This window comes from Amblyomma maculatum, chromosome 1, assembly GCF_055883805.1.
Source record: "Amblyomma maculatum isolate TAMU_Amacu chromosome 1, ASM5588380v1, whole genome shotgun sequence".
In the NCBI taxonomy this organism is placed as follows: Eukaryota; Metazoa; Arthropoda; class Arachnida; order Ixodida; family Ixodidae; genus Amblyomma; species Amblyomma maculatum.
The window spans coordinates 322,217,252-322,231,750 of record NC_139344.1 but is presented as its reverse complement, the minus strand read 5'-3'; the positions used below and the strand labels follow the sequence as shown (position 1 = coordinate 322,231,750).

The 14,499-nt window shown below is 43.4% G+C and overlaps 1 protein-coding gene across 1 annotated transcript in view; it reads right to left on the bottom strand.

Moving 5' to 3' along the window:
* Positions 1 to 14,499, bottom strand: part of Mettl3 (methyltransferase like 3) — a 37,169-nt gene that overhangs the window by 14,375 nt on the left and 8,295 nt on the right. The window contains exons 2-5 of the mRNA XM_084579866.1: positions 7,354 to 7,605; positions 3,786 to 3,983; positions 2,311 to 2,493; positions 1,131 to 1,384 (exon numbers count right to left, since the gene is read on the bottom strand). Of these exons, the coding sequence (XP_084435992.1) occupies positions 1,131 to 1,384; positions 2,311 to 2,493; positions 3,786 to 3,983; positions 7,354 to 7,605 (887 nt within the window). The remainder of the gene's footprint in view (positions 1 to 1,130; positions 1,385 to 2,310; positions 2,494 to 3,785; positions 3,984 to 7,353; positions 7,606 to 14,499) is intronic.

The window sequence follows — 14,499 nt, the reverse complement described above, 5'->3', positions numbered from 1 at the left end:
GTTAAAATAGTGTGCCACTGTGAAGCCAACCCTTAAATTCATTTTCGGCTCAACCTACACCTCCATATTCACTCCCATTACATGTTACCTTTCCTTACAAAATGTGCATCAGCAACAAAAGACTACGAAAAGCTATTACCAGTATGCTTTTTGCTGCAACTAAGCAAATCAAAATCTCAGGACTGCTAAAAAAAATCTAAGAAAAGATACTACTTAAAATTCTAATGTTTTAACCAATGCAATGTTTTTGAATGATAAAAGATGTGCACCAGACAATTTTCCATAGTAAAAGACATATTTTGCCACGTTGTGAGTTCACTATTCCGGAATTCGAGGCAGTCACAACATGGCTTGGTACGTCAAAAAGACAGCTGCATATCACCATCCTCTGAGCGTGACTAAGAACCTCTAATTACAAGACAAAGCTCTCTCTTCCCAGTTAAGGTGTCTGGCATTTTGTAGTGTTTGCATGACCAAGACTGTAGCTCCAGCTGGAATATACTGAAAGATGTGCCTGTCTAAGCCCTTCTGCTCTAATGTGACACCACTGTCTGCAGATAGACCGCTCAGAATATGCTTGCTGGCTTCTGCAGAGAACTCTTTTGTAAATATTAACTTTTGCCATTCTTGTTTTTCCATGTAATGTTACAAAGCTGCACTTCAATACTTGAACAACAACCGTGGCCAGTTTCCGGAGGCCAGCATACAAAGACACCACCTGGAAGCGAGAGCACATCTCACATATAGATTGTCAGTGCCCAAAAAGTTTTGGTGTCTATTGTAGTTCATTTAACGACAGGTGACAAAAGAACCAATAGAACTCCAAATTTTGGAGCTATGATATTTCAAAGCAACTCATGGCAGAGCACTGCTAACGGTAATGACTAGGTTAGTGTATTTTCCATCCTGTTGTTGTACAACAAATAATATATACTCCATTTCATTGCCTCCCCAAAGCTTTAAATGAGCTAAAAGGCTGACTAGATATGATAAAAAAAAAAGCCTCTCCTTGTGCCACCGTCTTCTTCAATGCTCTTCAAAGTTGCCATTACAATGCTCAATGGAAGAACACGACTGCCTGTCCACTGTACAGCAACCCAGGACAAAGACAAAGGAGAGGCAGAGCTCACCTGGGCACGTTGAGCTGTCGCATCTCATCGTCAGACATGGTACCGTAAGGGAGCTCCATGTGGATGTCCCAAGGTGGGTCAGCCATCACCACGGAGAACTTTCCCAGAATGCTCATGTCGAAGTAACGTAGGTCACACTGGATCCACTGTGGAGGGTGCAGCACGGTCGGCCCTGTGCCCCGAAGCAGTGCCGGAGGAGAGGAGCTGCTAGCAGGCGTTTGCGGTGGCCGGCTAACTGGTGCCGAGCTGTCTACCTGGGAGGCACCAAAACAGTTGTCACTGCCGGTACAGTCTTAAGACAGAAATCGACGACAAAGTCAAGCTGGCCTAGTGCATTCTAACAAGAAAGGTTATCTCATCTTGTGTACTAAGGACACTGCAACAAAACTCGCTGCTTTCTTTCATTCAAACTGCAGCTGTCACAGCAGGGACACATCACTTGTCCTAAAGGACGAAGTTGGTAAATGCTGCATTCAGACAGGGTCGAAGCTTTTGAACTAACGAAATATTAGGTGCAGCACTGCATGATTTCAGATGTGCGTAAAAAAGAAAACCATGCGACAAAAAAGCAGCTTCTGGAGGTAAATGGTTTAAACATAAGCTTATTTCTTTGCCATTGTTGCTGCACAACATTTGTGAAGAATAGTTTTTGGAAATTTCATTTAGAAGAACCTCCATGGGCTGCCTCGCCTTTTTTTTTTTTTTTTTTTTCAATGATAAAAAAATACCCTAATATTTCGGAAGCCACTAGTATTCTGCACAATAGCCAGCTGTGCTAACCAAGCTGCTCAGGTACTTATTATCTCGGGTCATAGGTTGGTTATGTTAGCATTTAGAGAGATAATGCCACGTGAGAACTTATTCTGCCAGCTCGCCCCTTCTATATCCCCTACCCTAGTATGGGCGAACTTTCGCTTGTAACCTTGCCCTTGCTGGTGAGACAGGTGACCTTGATTCTTTAGCACATTTTGTTGCTAGCTGGCATTACGCCTGTCGCAGCTATTAATGCCTGTTTGGTGGGAGTACATGGTGTTCCTTTGCTCTCAAGGGCACGGCCTGCTGTGGTTGACGCATGCACACACCCACAGGCTTTCTCCTCATCTGCCACATACATGCACACATGCACACACTCTCTGTCTCATTGGCCAGTGTCATGGCAAAATGCAATGCAGGCGCCTACCTCATAGTGCACATATTTACAGCTGTCCATGTGAAAGCAAGTGTTGAGGAAAGAACAATCGCCCAGGGATTCGTCCGTGTGCTTTTGGATGATCTTGTTAAAGTGCAGCTTGCCACAGGCTGAACCTGTGCTAGAGCTGCGGCTGCACTCCTGTTTGGTCCCATGCGGGCAGAACTCTTGAACCTGTCACGAAAAGACAAAGAGCACACTTGCTGGCTGGCCTGGTAGCATGGTAGAATGCAAAACAGAGGCCACAGCATTCTTCTTCTAAAGTGAAATTTTTAATATCAAGACCAAATGTTTCATTTCATCTGATGCACACATCTTCTGATGCAGTGGGGCACATATGTGTTAATTCCCAAGTCAAAGTCTGTCCCTGGCTAATGGACGAAAAATAGGGACAAGTTATTAAACGGCTGCCTTGTTAAGTCATCAATGAGCACCAGCAACTTTATGGCTCTTAGATAAAAAATCTTAGATCTTGCTCAATTCCTCTTTGTGAGATGCTATCATCTTATCATGAGTTTTAGGCAGCTGGCTGTGACTATGCAGCAGTTTGTCGATGCACATTGTCAAGCATCCTGGGCTCATCCAGTTTTCACCTCATTCATGTTCGCTCCAGTTAGATACATTTTTTCAACAGCAAGCAAACTGTGCATTTCGATCAAGTTCTTGTTTCAAAGCAAGCTGCACTCACATTATTGCAGCATGTATACACTGTCATAATCACCATATTTTGCAAAACTATTACCAAGACAACGATAAAGAGCCAGAATGCTATGCGTGGTGGTGCTACAGGTAAAACTCAACTGGAAGGAATTGATGGTGAACTAAAATTACCAATTTGGAGCAGAACACCAATTTAGGAGGAGCTTAAAGCACTTAAAATTTCAATCTGAAGCACTATGGAGCAATAAAGCATTCAATTATTAACACTTATGAGCATAAAACTTTGTTTCAAAATATCTTAGGTTGGCAAACAGTGTCGGAGAAGTTAAAATGTGGTGCAAAGGGTGCTACACAACACGATTAGGTTTGCCAGAGAAAATCAAAGTGTATGTATGTGCTACAGGGATGCAACCGTTTTCAGCTAAGGTTAAATGGCACTGATTTCATAAGTCTTTATATATCCCAGAAAGTGGGAGGCCCGTATAAGGAACACTGAACATCATAATTTTTTACTTGTAAAACATTTAACAAAATTACAAACTGTACTTTGTTCTTTTTTTCTTTCTGACAGCCTTGGGAGTTATACCAGCATAGTTGCTTAGCCACTGCCCTGCTTTATAATAAGCCATGGCAAGCTAATATGCCACTAATATTGCTGTTTTCAGTATGTGCGAATTTTTTCATTTTGCCCAAGCATTTTGCCAAAAAACAGTACATTTGGCCTGCCAAATTTTATATCACTGTTTGCCAGCATGCAAATAAGCCTTTAGTCACAGAAAGAAATGAAAAAAATCTCTAAAACCTACCTGTGCACCCCCTTGGGAACGAAAGCGCTCTACTAGGGAGCGCTCCTTGGCTGTGGGTCTGCTCAACAACTCAAGGATCTCTTCACTCAACTGCTTGGTTTCTTTCTCTCGTGCTGAAGGAAGCGACAGTAGTGACTCAATTGGATCAGGTGCGGTGCGCTTCTGTCCACGCTTCTCACTCATTTCACTCTCTTCGTCCTGTCAGAATCAAGACCGTTGGGTGGAATAAGTAAGAGCTCTTTAACTAGCCCAGCCAAACAATGGAACATAATTCCTCCCTGAATTGGGCTTCTTGCTCTGAGAGCCACATAAAAAGAGTACCTTATCGAAACATGTGGAGTCACCTTTGCTGAAGGAGACAAATTCAGAACCGAGATCATTAGGCAAACCTTCTGCAGCAGCTTTTAGCTTTCTGCTAGGCGTCTTCTTAGACAGATTTTTATCACAGCTGTTAAGAATGTTGGCAGTACTGTTTTCTATATGAAAGCTCTTCACTGCGCCCTGGCAAGTTGTCTGTTCTTTTACCTAATTCCTTTCTTTCAATACAGTTCTTAGGTTTTTCAGAAATTAATAAAATACATCATTTAACTGTTGTTGCAAGATATGGATCGGGTGCATGAGTTTATTGTGCCAGAAAATCCTGTATGAAACTGGGTGGAGTGGGCCTACAGGCTGACTGCATTACCTGCAAGCTATGGTTGCCGGGAGAGGGAAACAAATGCTACAAATATAATATTTAAAATGGCACGAGTACTTAGTAAGAAAAAGAAAAAAAAAAAGAAGCAAGAAAAAAATCTTCACCAAAGAGGATTTCAATCTCTGCTCTACGAAGCTCTAAAATAGTGACTTAACCATAGCACTATGAGACGTTTTGCACCATTATTAGCTATGCAGTGCAGCTGTACTTTAATTTTACAGATATTTTTCTCAAGCACTAAGGTTGCCATCGCCGTTAAACGATTGTCACTTAAGCGTACTGAATCTTTTGGTGACTGTTAGGTGGCATCACTAATGTCCTACACTCATAGGCAAGCTGCATCCGCCAGGCACCACTGCCATCAGCTGTTGGGATGCATCGCCACGTAGCTGCTTTTGCGTTCACAGCGGGATAGCCTAGCAGACAACACGTCGCACGCTAGACGCAGAGTGGCAATTCGATGGGCCTGCTTTAGTTTAGAAGGACTTGCCAGAGCTTGAAAATGTTGACTTTTTTATTGTGTTGCATTAAACTTCAAGAGGCAGTAGCTACTACATGAATGCTGGAAAATGGATTCTGCAGGGGGAAGAAAAGTCAACACGCTGCCAACACTGGCCGAGCCAAGATTATTTGCATTTGTGTGACGCAACTGCTTAAGAAAGACCTTTATTTTCTTCTTTCGTGTGCGCTATTTGTGGTGCCAGAAATATTCCTTATCGAAGTATTGCCATTTTAGGTCCACAAACTCCGATGACTCACTTCTGTTATAGCTGTAACAACTTGCTTTCATCACTATTTCATCATCGGAACTATATAAGCCAAAGCATAAGCAAATGACCTTGGAACAAAAGCAAGAATATAAATTCTCAGGTCAGAATGCAATGTCACACAATACCATGAAACACACTAGTAATTATGTCATAATTAGAAATAATTACCTGCAGCTATGGCCAGATGACAAAGCCTTAATAAAATACAGTGCCAAATGCAAATAGCAGCAAGGAAAGTGAGAGCACCAGTAAATAAATGGATATTTTTCAGTTCATGACCACTCAGTTACTACTATAATGTCAACTCACACCTCTGCCCCATGATGTGCGACCATCTCAACCCTGAAAAGATTTGTGAACGCCTAGCTTGATGCCCAGCTTGGATTTGTAATAGTATAATGAACTGCTCCGCTATGCCCAATTACGTCACATACCTGGCCAAATTCGCATTTTTGCATGTTTTAATCTAAACGCATTAAAGGACTATAGACACCTAATTTCTAGGTTCGTGTTTTATCAATTTTAATGATGGGCATTACTGTATACGGATCATCACGTCACATTTGTTTACAACTGCTGAATAATTTATAATTGAATTTATTTTCTCACCTGTTTCGTTTCAATGGCCGAGCGATGGCTGTGAGGTCACAGTCAAGTCTCGGTCACGCGAGGGATGAAAATACAGTGATATAGCAATTGCTGCGTAAATTGAATTCACTACAATGATAAAGCCAGCCTGCCTCAAGAACAGGAATCATGACAAGTGAAGAATAAGGATTATATCGCTGTTTTTTATGCTGTGCATCAAGACATAATTTTGACGTCACAGCCATCTCTCGGCTGTCGAAACCGAAACTGGCGAGAAAAAAAATTTCAATTATAAATTATTTAGCGGTGCGGATTGATATACAGGAATGACTTACTTATCAATAACAAAAATAAAAATGCCACCAAAATTTGGTGTCTATAGTTCTTTAAACCATTATCTGTCCCAATAGCACAAAAACCGGCGACGGCATCCATGATATAAAAATCCCGAGCATGCCTCTGAGAGGTGGCGTTTGGTGAAAACATTATAATGACTATAAGTAATGAGCATAAATAATGTTTGTACATACTCTACACCTTTCAGTGAAGTGCGCTGCCTACTTGAGCAGTACAACTAAGAGGGAACTGAACTCATCACCGACCCTTGGATCACGAGTCAGACACGCTGCCCTCAGGCCATACAGGCACATTTGTATGGCTTGGTTAAAGTAGAGCTTTATATCTCTGTCGCTCCTGCCAACTTGGTTCTCTCCTCACGAGAATGCCTATGGCAGGGTGGTAGTTAGCATGTGATGCTGCTAGGCACTGAATTTTGTGCCATGGCCGCCAGCTTTTATGCTTATCTGTGCCACTTCATTGGCAGCTCATTGTGCTGTAAGGGGTGGAGTATGCAGGAACATTAGGCATAGTCATGACTTACAGTCATTATAATGCTTTTTCATTTTCACATGTAAACAGTCAAGTGTCTCCGCCAAATTTATTAATTGTTATTGCAATTATTTTAGGTAATTTTTTGCACCTGTTGTGCACACAATTGTAACCGAAGTCATTTTACCACTGAATGGTGACTAGGTGTACGGTCTGCACCACATTCCTTATGTGCTCCAAACTGGCAATTGATTGGATGCCCACAAAGAGGAGGCTGCCGTCTGCCAGCCTTTCTGGCTGCATGCCCGCTCATATGCTTTCTGCATTCTTGTTTGCAGGCTGCATGCTTGATGACAAACGCTGCTTCTTGGGCCAATGAGCTACCAGACAAGACATAAGTTAACAGAGCACAATGCAAGAAACATCAGCGATAGGCAGGTGGAGTGCTGAATCACAGTGTCAAAAAACAGAGTTCATAGCACAAGCCAGCTCCAAAGAGCTCTTATATGCAATGCTTACTTCGAGATCTAAAACACTCCACTATTTCGTGAGGCACACTGCAAAAACTAGTAAACACAGAAAGACGGGCTAGTTGGTACTGATAAGTAGAATGCATATTTTCTCAGCGCAAAAATTACAGATAGGACGAAAGAAGGAAAAGCTAGTGAGCCATCAGACCACTCGCCTGTGCATCCACAAAGGCTTGCAGACGGGTGTGCTCTGTTGAAACCACTTGAAGACAGGGTGTCCCTTCTGCTGTAATGTCTTCATGCAGTGTAATGAGTTCCTGTGCTGCCAGCTTGTGCAACAAGTCCTCAAGGGTATCGTGGTCAACGTCTCGACCATAAGAACGACTTACAATTGTTTGTAGTCGGCGGGAATCTGCAGGCAAATCTAATGCGACATCAAGCAGGCACCGCAGCAGACGACGCTCGACCTATATTAATGCACCAGGGAGAAAGGAGAAAAAGAAGACAAAGAAGGGTTTAGAGGCAAACTAATAACACTGTGCAGCCTCACACAAAAAAGAAATCCTTTTCCTGAATACAAAACTGTTTGATAATGCATGGCCATAAACTATGTATTTAGATGGCTGAAGCCTGAAGGGATACTGCAAATAAATAGTGCCAAACAGAGGTCAACACCATGACATTGCCAAGATGCCAAAACCACCAGCAAGCTTTAAAGGCAGATAATTAAGTTTAAGAAACATAAAAGCAAAAATGACTTGTGTGGTTGCATTAACCAAAAATGCCAACAATTTCATTTACTCATTAGGAGCAAAGAGTAAGTATTGAATTGAGTAAGTATTAAACCTTTATAAGAAGGCATGAATAGGATGGGCATCAAAGCGACAGAAGTGGTATGGCTACCCAAAAGAAGTAGCAGCAACATGATCTTGGTAACGAAGGGATCAATAAAGTGTTGCCACCACATTTTTACAAAGCCACTGAACAATAATAAACAATATTAGATTGCACATAGTTAATTCAGTTTGTGCTTGAGGATCTTTGCCAGTGCGCTGCATGTTCTCCTTAAGGAAGGAGGGTACGAGAGGCAAGGAAGGAGCATTAACCTCAGTAATCTGACCAATGTCCATGTACAGCACTGACACTGCAAAATACATGGGCGCTTTGCGTTTCACCTCCATCGAAATGCAACCAGGATTGGAACCAAGCCTCCCTGCTTAGTAGTCAAGCGCCCTAACCACTCAGATACAATGGAGAGAAGTAAAAGCTAAAGGAAAGGAGGCAGCAGTCTGTGTAGGTACAAAAGTTCCTCACAAAAATTTTAATCATTTCTTGGCCTTTAGGACACTGTAGAGGTGGCGACCGAACAGTGTAGCATGCGCAGACATTTTTGGAGGTTTGTGAAGTTAGCTGAAAAATTTAATATGATGATCAGTCCATCATTTCAAAAATAAAATTGCTTTCCACCCCTACCCGTCCTATTCTAGGGAGGCCTAAAATCAGTTCCTATACCGAAGTCACTAAAATGACCAGAACATTTGTAATGTTCGGTCACAAAGCAGAACTGGTTAGACTAATTTCTTGCGATGTACTGTAGTGTTCTTCATCCCGGTCAGCATGGGTAGTGTTGGGGAATGTGTCCCTTAAGCAGTAGAGCAGTATCATCTGTTCTTCTTTTTTTAGCTTGCAAAGAAGCTACACTAAAGCTGGAAGCTCCTACCAACTCAGCCATATCATGTCTCGTGATGTCAAACAACCCACCAGTGCCTGGCCATGTCACCTGCCAGAAGCTTCAGAATCACGCATCACGGCTTTTCAGCGCAGAAGCAATAATCCGGACGTTCAGAGTTTAGCAAAATTGTCTAATATGTAAACATTTTGTAGGTGTCCACCAAGGAGTGAGGCAGATACTGAGTTTTTCTTTCCTACAAAACAAACCAACTAAAGATTTTAATTTAGTTTATAGACCAGATCTTTTTACCCGCACACACAGGCTGCTAGAACACTCCTACTCTCAACCCTAGGCGCTAGCTGTCGGGCATGCGCGGCCTGGGGACTGCCGGTCACGTGGGCATCTCAGCGTCCTTCAATTCTGTCGTTAACGTGTTCTACCACCTATGCATGTAGGTGTGTGCTGTGCATCGCTACTCTCGTTTTTGCCTGTTCTAGAGAGTACTACAGCAATCTGAAGCGCACTGTTCTTCCATACGCGATATCCGAGGATAGTCTACCATGCAGGCTACGAACTGGAAATCACCGTTTTATGCAGGAATGTACTAGGCGCTGTTTTTTTTTTTTCTGTAGCTGCCTTTCATGTGTGACAAAACTATGCATTTTTTTTTTTTTTTTACTTTTTGACTTTGTGCATGAGAATTTAGATTTTTTTTTTTTTTTTATCTCACTTCATGGTGTGAGAGGTAACCGGACCGGCGAGCTTCGCGCTGAGGGTTGCTTAGGCAAAATGCAGTTTCGGTCACCTTCTTTTACCGTTCCTTTATTGGGATATAACCACGACCAACAGCAATCCAAATTGTTATTCCGTATTTCAGAGAGAAGCCGACGTCGAAAATACTTGAGCGTAGTATCTTTAAGCTGTTAGTATCTGCCTGGGACGCAACAAATAAACACGATTTCATTACATGCTATAGCACTGGCTCAAATTCCTCGCAGTGCTTTGACACATGCTAATAGCTTTGAAATAAAATATACTCATCTTCTGGCTGGAGTAAAGTGGATCAAAACTTGCCTGCTGTTAGATTAGCAACTCAAATGAGCACACAGTGATAATTTGTTGATGTTACTGGAGCACCACCAAGGTGGCAGCACAGCCTAATTGGCAAAGTTCGCTATGGCTGGCAGAAAAGGTCAAGAGCACATTGAAAGTACATTTATATGCGAGCTGTACACAAGGGTAATACTTGCAATTGTTCAAAAATGTTTTCTCGGCTGTAGGGTACCAAACTGGCAGGATTAGTGCAGCTGCATGCTGAGCACCAACACAACATGAATGTCAAACTAAATCCCATAAATAATGCTTCGATTTTACCTCTATGATAACACAAACAAAAAACTTCCAACTCAGTCATGCAGTGAAAATATCTTTGGCAATATTCTACAGCGCCGGAAGGCTAGCTAATCGTGACTACCATGCAGGGGTGGCCACGGAGGTACCACAGCCCCCAGTTCCCAAGGCAATGTCTGCATGGCGGCATGACAGGTAGAAAATGGCCGCGCCCGAGAACAGCTCCCAAAGCGACCTGGCTATCAGAGATGCCATAGTGGAGGGCTCCGGAAATTTCGACCACCTGGGGTTCTTTAAGGTGTACTGACATCGAATAGTACATGTAAATTGCAAGTTGCTGTGCGCAAGTTGAAAACCGGTGTATAGGAAAGGAAAAATTAGTTGTGAAGGCAGAAGCTTATTTTGCTTGCTGCATTATTCCCCTATCACACCTTATCAGTGTAAGGTGCTACATTATTGGGGACACTATGACGCGAGAGCTTAAGCTACCAGCCCACATATAAAGCCACGCTTCAACCAAGCCGTATGGGTGTGTCTGCGTATCATAGGGGTAACGAGAATGCAAATGGTTCTGACAGGCTGATTCTGATATCACCCTCCCATATGAAAGGAGCGACCTGAGTTGGCATCTCCTGCTTGTGGTAATGCATAGGGTAACGTGCATAGTGGTAAAGCGAATTCAAATGTCATGGCAGGCTAATTTATTTATGAGGAGACCGTAGCTACGACTCTTCACAGCGTAGCTGCAGCCACCCGACAAGACATCAATGTGTGTTCCTCTGCCCGCGGAGCACATATCTGGCGGGAGTGAGTGGCAGCGGCGAGGCGCCTGGCAGAGCTCGGCTAAGCGGTTGCTAGGTGTGGCTGTTCAAGGTCATTCGTGGCCACGGCATACACAACGAGTTGAAACCTGGTGTAATGGTGCTTTCGCAACAAAAGAATATTATTTTTTATACTTCTCACTGGAAACCTGAGCTGCATAATACGGGAAGGCAGGAAGGTGAGACTGAAAGAGAAAAGTACTGTAGTGTAGGGGTACAAAATAATTTCTGCCACCTAGTGATTTCTACACGCCCTAACATCACTGAGCCAATTTCTTCCCCGCACGGTGGTGCAATGGTTAGCGTGCTCGACTGCTGTACCCAAGGATGCAAGATCGAATCCCAGCTACAGTGGCCGCTTTTTGATGAAGGCGAAAAGCAAGTCGTCTGTGTGCTGAGGGATGTCAGTACATGTAAAAGAACCTAGGGTGGTAAAAATGTCTGGACCTCTTCACTCCGGCGTCTCTCATAGCCTGAGTCGCTTTGGGACATTAAACCCTACAAACCAAACCAGCTTCTCAACTCTAAATCGTAACGCAGAACTAGTGTGGTCCTTTAGTTTCCCGGACATGCCAGCACTGTCACCCTTTTGTACAGTTTTCATGTAATCATGCCCTTCTGAGTCTCTTTGTTCACTGGTGGTTGCTTTTGCAACCCTTCAACCTTTTTTTAAATCCTTGTCTAGCAATTTTCTAGCTCAAGCACGTTATGTTTAACTTTTTCCCTACTCTGCACTTGACAGCGCTTACTGTAAACACAGCATATCTCATAATTATATACTGATAGAAGAGCACAGTTCGAGCACTAAACTGGGTGGAAGCAGTGTTGATATTTCCAGCTTGTAACACAAAAAATGTCTCAGGTAAGTTTATGAATATAATTTTTTAGATGCCAAACAACTGTGCTTTAACTGCAGACTGGTGCGAAGAAAGTCTGACAAACCACTTTTCTTACTAAAGGGCAAGAGGTCACGTTTCAGTTTTCTCTACTCTGTCCTCAACAAAACATAGCATATCTCATAATTATATTGTTAAGGTTTATTTACAAAACGCAATTCCACCTTATCCTGGTGCGCTAACGGACAAATGGCGAGCTACTTCCTCTTTCACACACTTTGTTCTTCTCTCCTCGGCGCTGCCTCAGATTTCCCCCTTCACAGATGAAGCACCCTGGGCTGTCAGAGTCTCGAGAGTGGCAGCGCTTCATTCCGACACGTACAACTTGTGTTTTCCGAGAAGGGTGGCCTTGGGAAGATTGGCGAGACACCATGTAATTCAAATCATTGATCCGAGTGAGCATAATAAAAGGACTTTTGTGGTGCGACAACCGCTTCTGGGACAAACCACGCTTGTTGAGAGGCGTCCAGAGCTATACTAAGACTCCAGGAAGGTAGCAGACATCCTGGTGCCAAAGATCGTAGCGCTGCTTAGAGCTGTCCTGAGAGGCCAGAGTGCGTAACGAGCCTCTTCAGCGCGGCAGAGGGTACTGGAAACAGTAGGCTCAGTGTCGAGAGGGAATGGTAAAATGGTGTCGAGAGAACTTAGAAGCGGACGGGCACAAAGAATGAAAAATGGACTATAAGCAGTTGTTTCATGCTTTGAGGTGTTATAGGCATATTTAATGAAGGGAAGCACGTCATCCCAGTTCTTGTGATGAGAGTATAGATAAATAGCAAGCATGTTCGTAAGTGTCCAGTTTGTACGCTAAACGGTATGGGGTAGAGTGACGCAACTGGCAAGTATAAAAGTGCAGAAGCTGTTTAAAATTATCTGCTGTAAACTGGCGGCCACGGTCGCTAATAATGACACGAGGAGGCCCATGACGGAGGATGACAGCATGCAGCAGAAAGAGAAGTCAGCGGCGGTGGCGGAAGGGATGGTGGCCCTGCCCACCAGTAAAGCTCATGGTCCAGCGGCCATATTGAGTTAGCCTCCGAGCGTTTCCGAGTACTTTTCATGTTTCTGCAAACAATATTGCGCTAAATAATGACACAAGCTCCAGCTTTGCATCTTCACTTTCTTGTCGTGATTTCTGTACAGACGGAAGCGTCCAGAGCCCCGAACACGGATTGTTTGTTCAGGCTGCCAAATCCTTCTCCTGTTTCGCGTCTTTTCAGTATGCAGGTCTGAAAGTTTCGCAAGCGAACTGCTGTGTGCAGGAGCAGCTAACACTTATAGTAAATGTCTTTTTAAATGGCAAACCAACCCTGCACTGAGTTCTGTAAAACACTTTGCATTTAGGCATGTCACGCTCTGTTCGCAAAAAGCACCGATTGACGTACGCCTCTGTTATCTAACATTACATGCACGCCAAAAGATAAATGTGCGTGCGGCGTTATTGCGAAAGAACTGAGCCATGGTGACCTGATGGTTGGTATCGTCTGCTGAAAACAAACGAATGAAGGAGCTTGCAAAGGTCATGTGACGATCACACCACCTCCTGTCGGAACGGAAGCCGAGACCTGTCAGCAAGTAGTCAGAGACTGGAAAATTGAATGTACCCACTTAATGCGGCGATGTGCACAGAAAAGTGCTCTTCTTCAAAATCGGCGAGTTTCAAACCACGTGGCAATATGGCAGGTTCGTTGGAACTACTGGCAGTCCAAAGCGTGGCACAGCTCTCGTTCACTCGAAAACACTGCAGGGCACCAACACTCTTTTTCACACCGGCAAGGGAAGCGGGTTCCACCAGAGTGTCAAAGGCATAGGGAACCGCACCCGACGACACAACTGGGACGAAGATGGTGGACATCACCACAGCGACGGCATCTTCCAAGACAGAAAATGCAAAGACAGAAGAGCAAAGTTCAAGCGTTGAACTGGGTGAAAGAAGAGTTATTTCCAGCTTGTAACATAGAAAATGTCTCAGGTAAGTTTACGAATATGAATTTTTTGATGGCAAACAACTGTGCCTTGACTGCAGACTGGTCTGAAGAAAGTTTGACAAGCCACTTTTCGTACTAAAGAGCAAGAGTTCAGCGCAAGTGAATATTGTCTATATTTGTGGAATTTGCCCAGCTTAAGTAGTAGGCCATTAAGGAAATAACTAGGCTAGATCAGGTTAGTTTAGCCTTACTACAGTAAGCTCTCATTAATTCGGCCTTCAAGGGAGCAAAAAAAATAATATTCAAATTAACCAAAAGTTTCAATTATAAAACGGGCCTGAAAAAACTCTCAAAACCGTTTGCATCACAGTGATTATATCAAACGAACACCTGTATGGTGGTTGCCTGCATCCGAGATAGCACTCAAGTGAGAATGACGGTTTTTCCCTTCGTTTTTTTTCAAGTCAGTTATTTTACGCCAATTGTAGGGAACACTTCAGTAGTGCTTCAAAACTGTAAAGGCCTCTGCGACCTTTTTCGCAGCCATTCTATTCTTCCTTCTTCCTCTTCTTATTCAAGCATCCAGACACGCCCATCATCATGCCATGGAATCATCAACATCGGTAAACTTCCTCGTTCATGATCGGGACGATCAATCGGTGGCCCTGGGTCATGGTACAGATGAGCAAGGAAG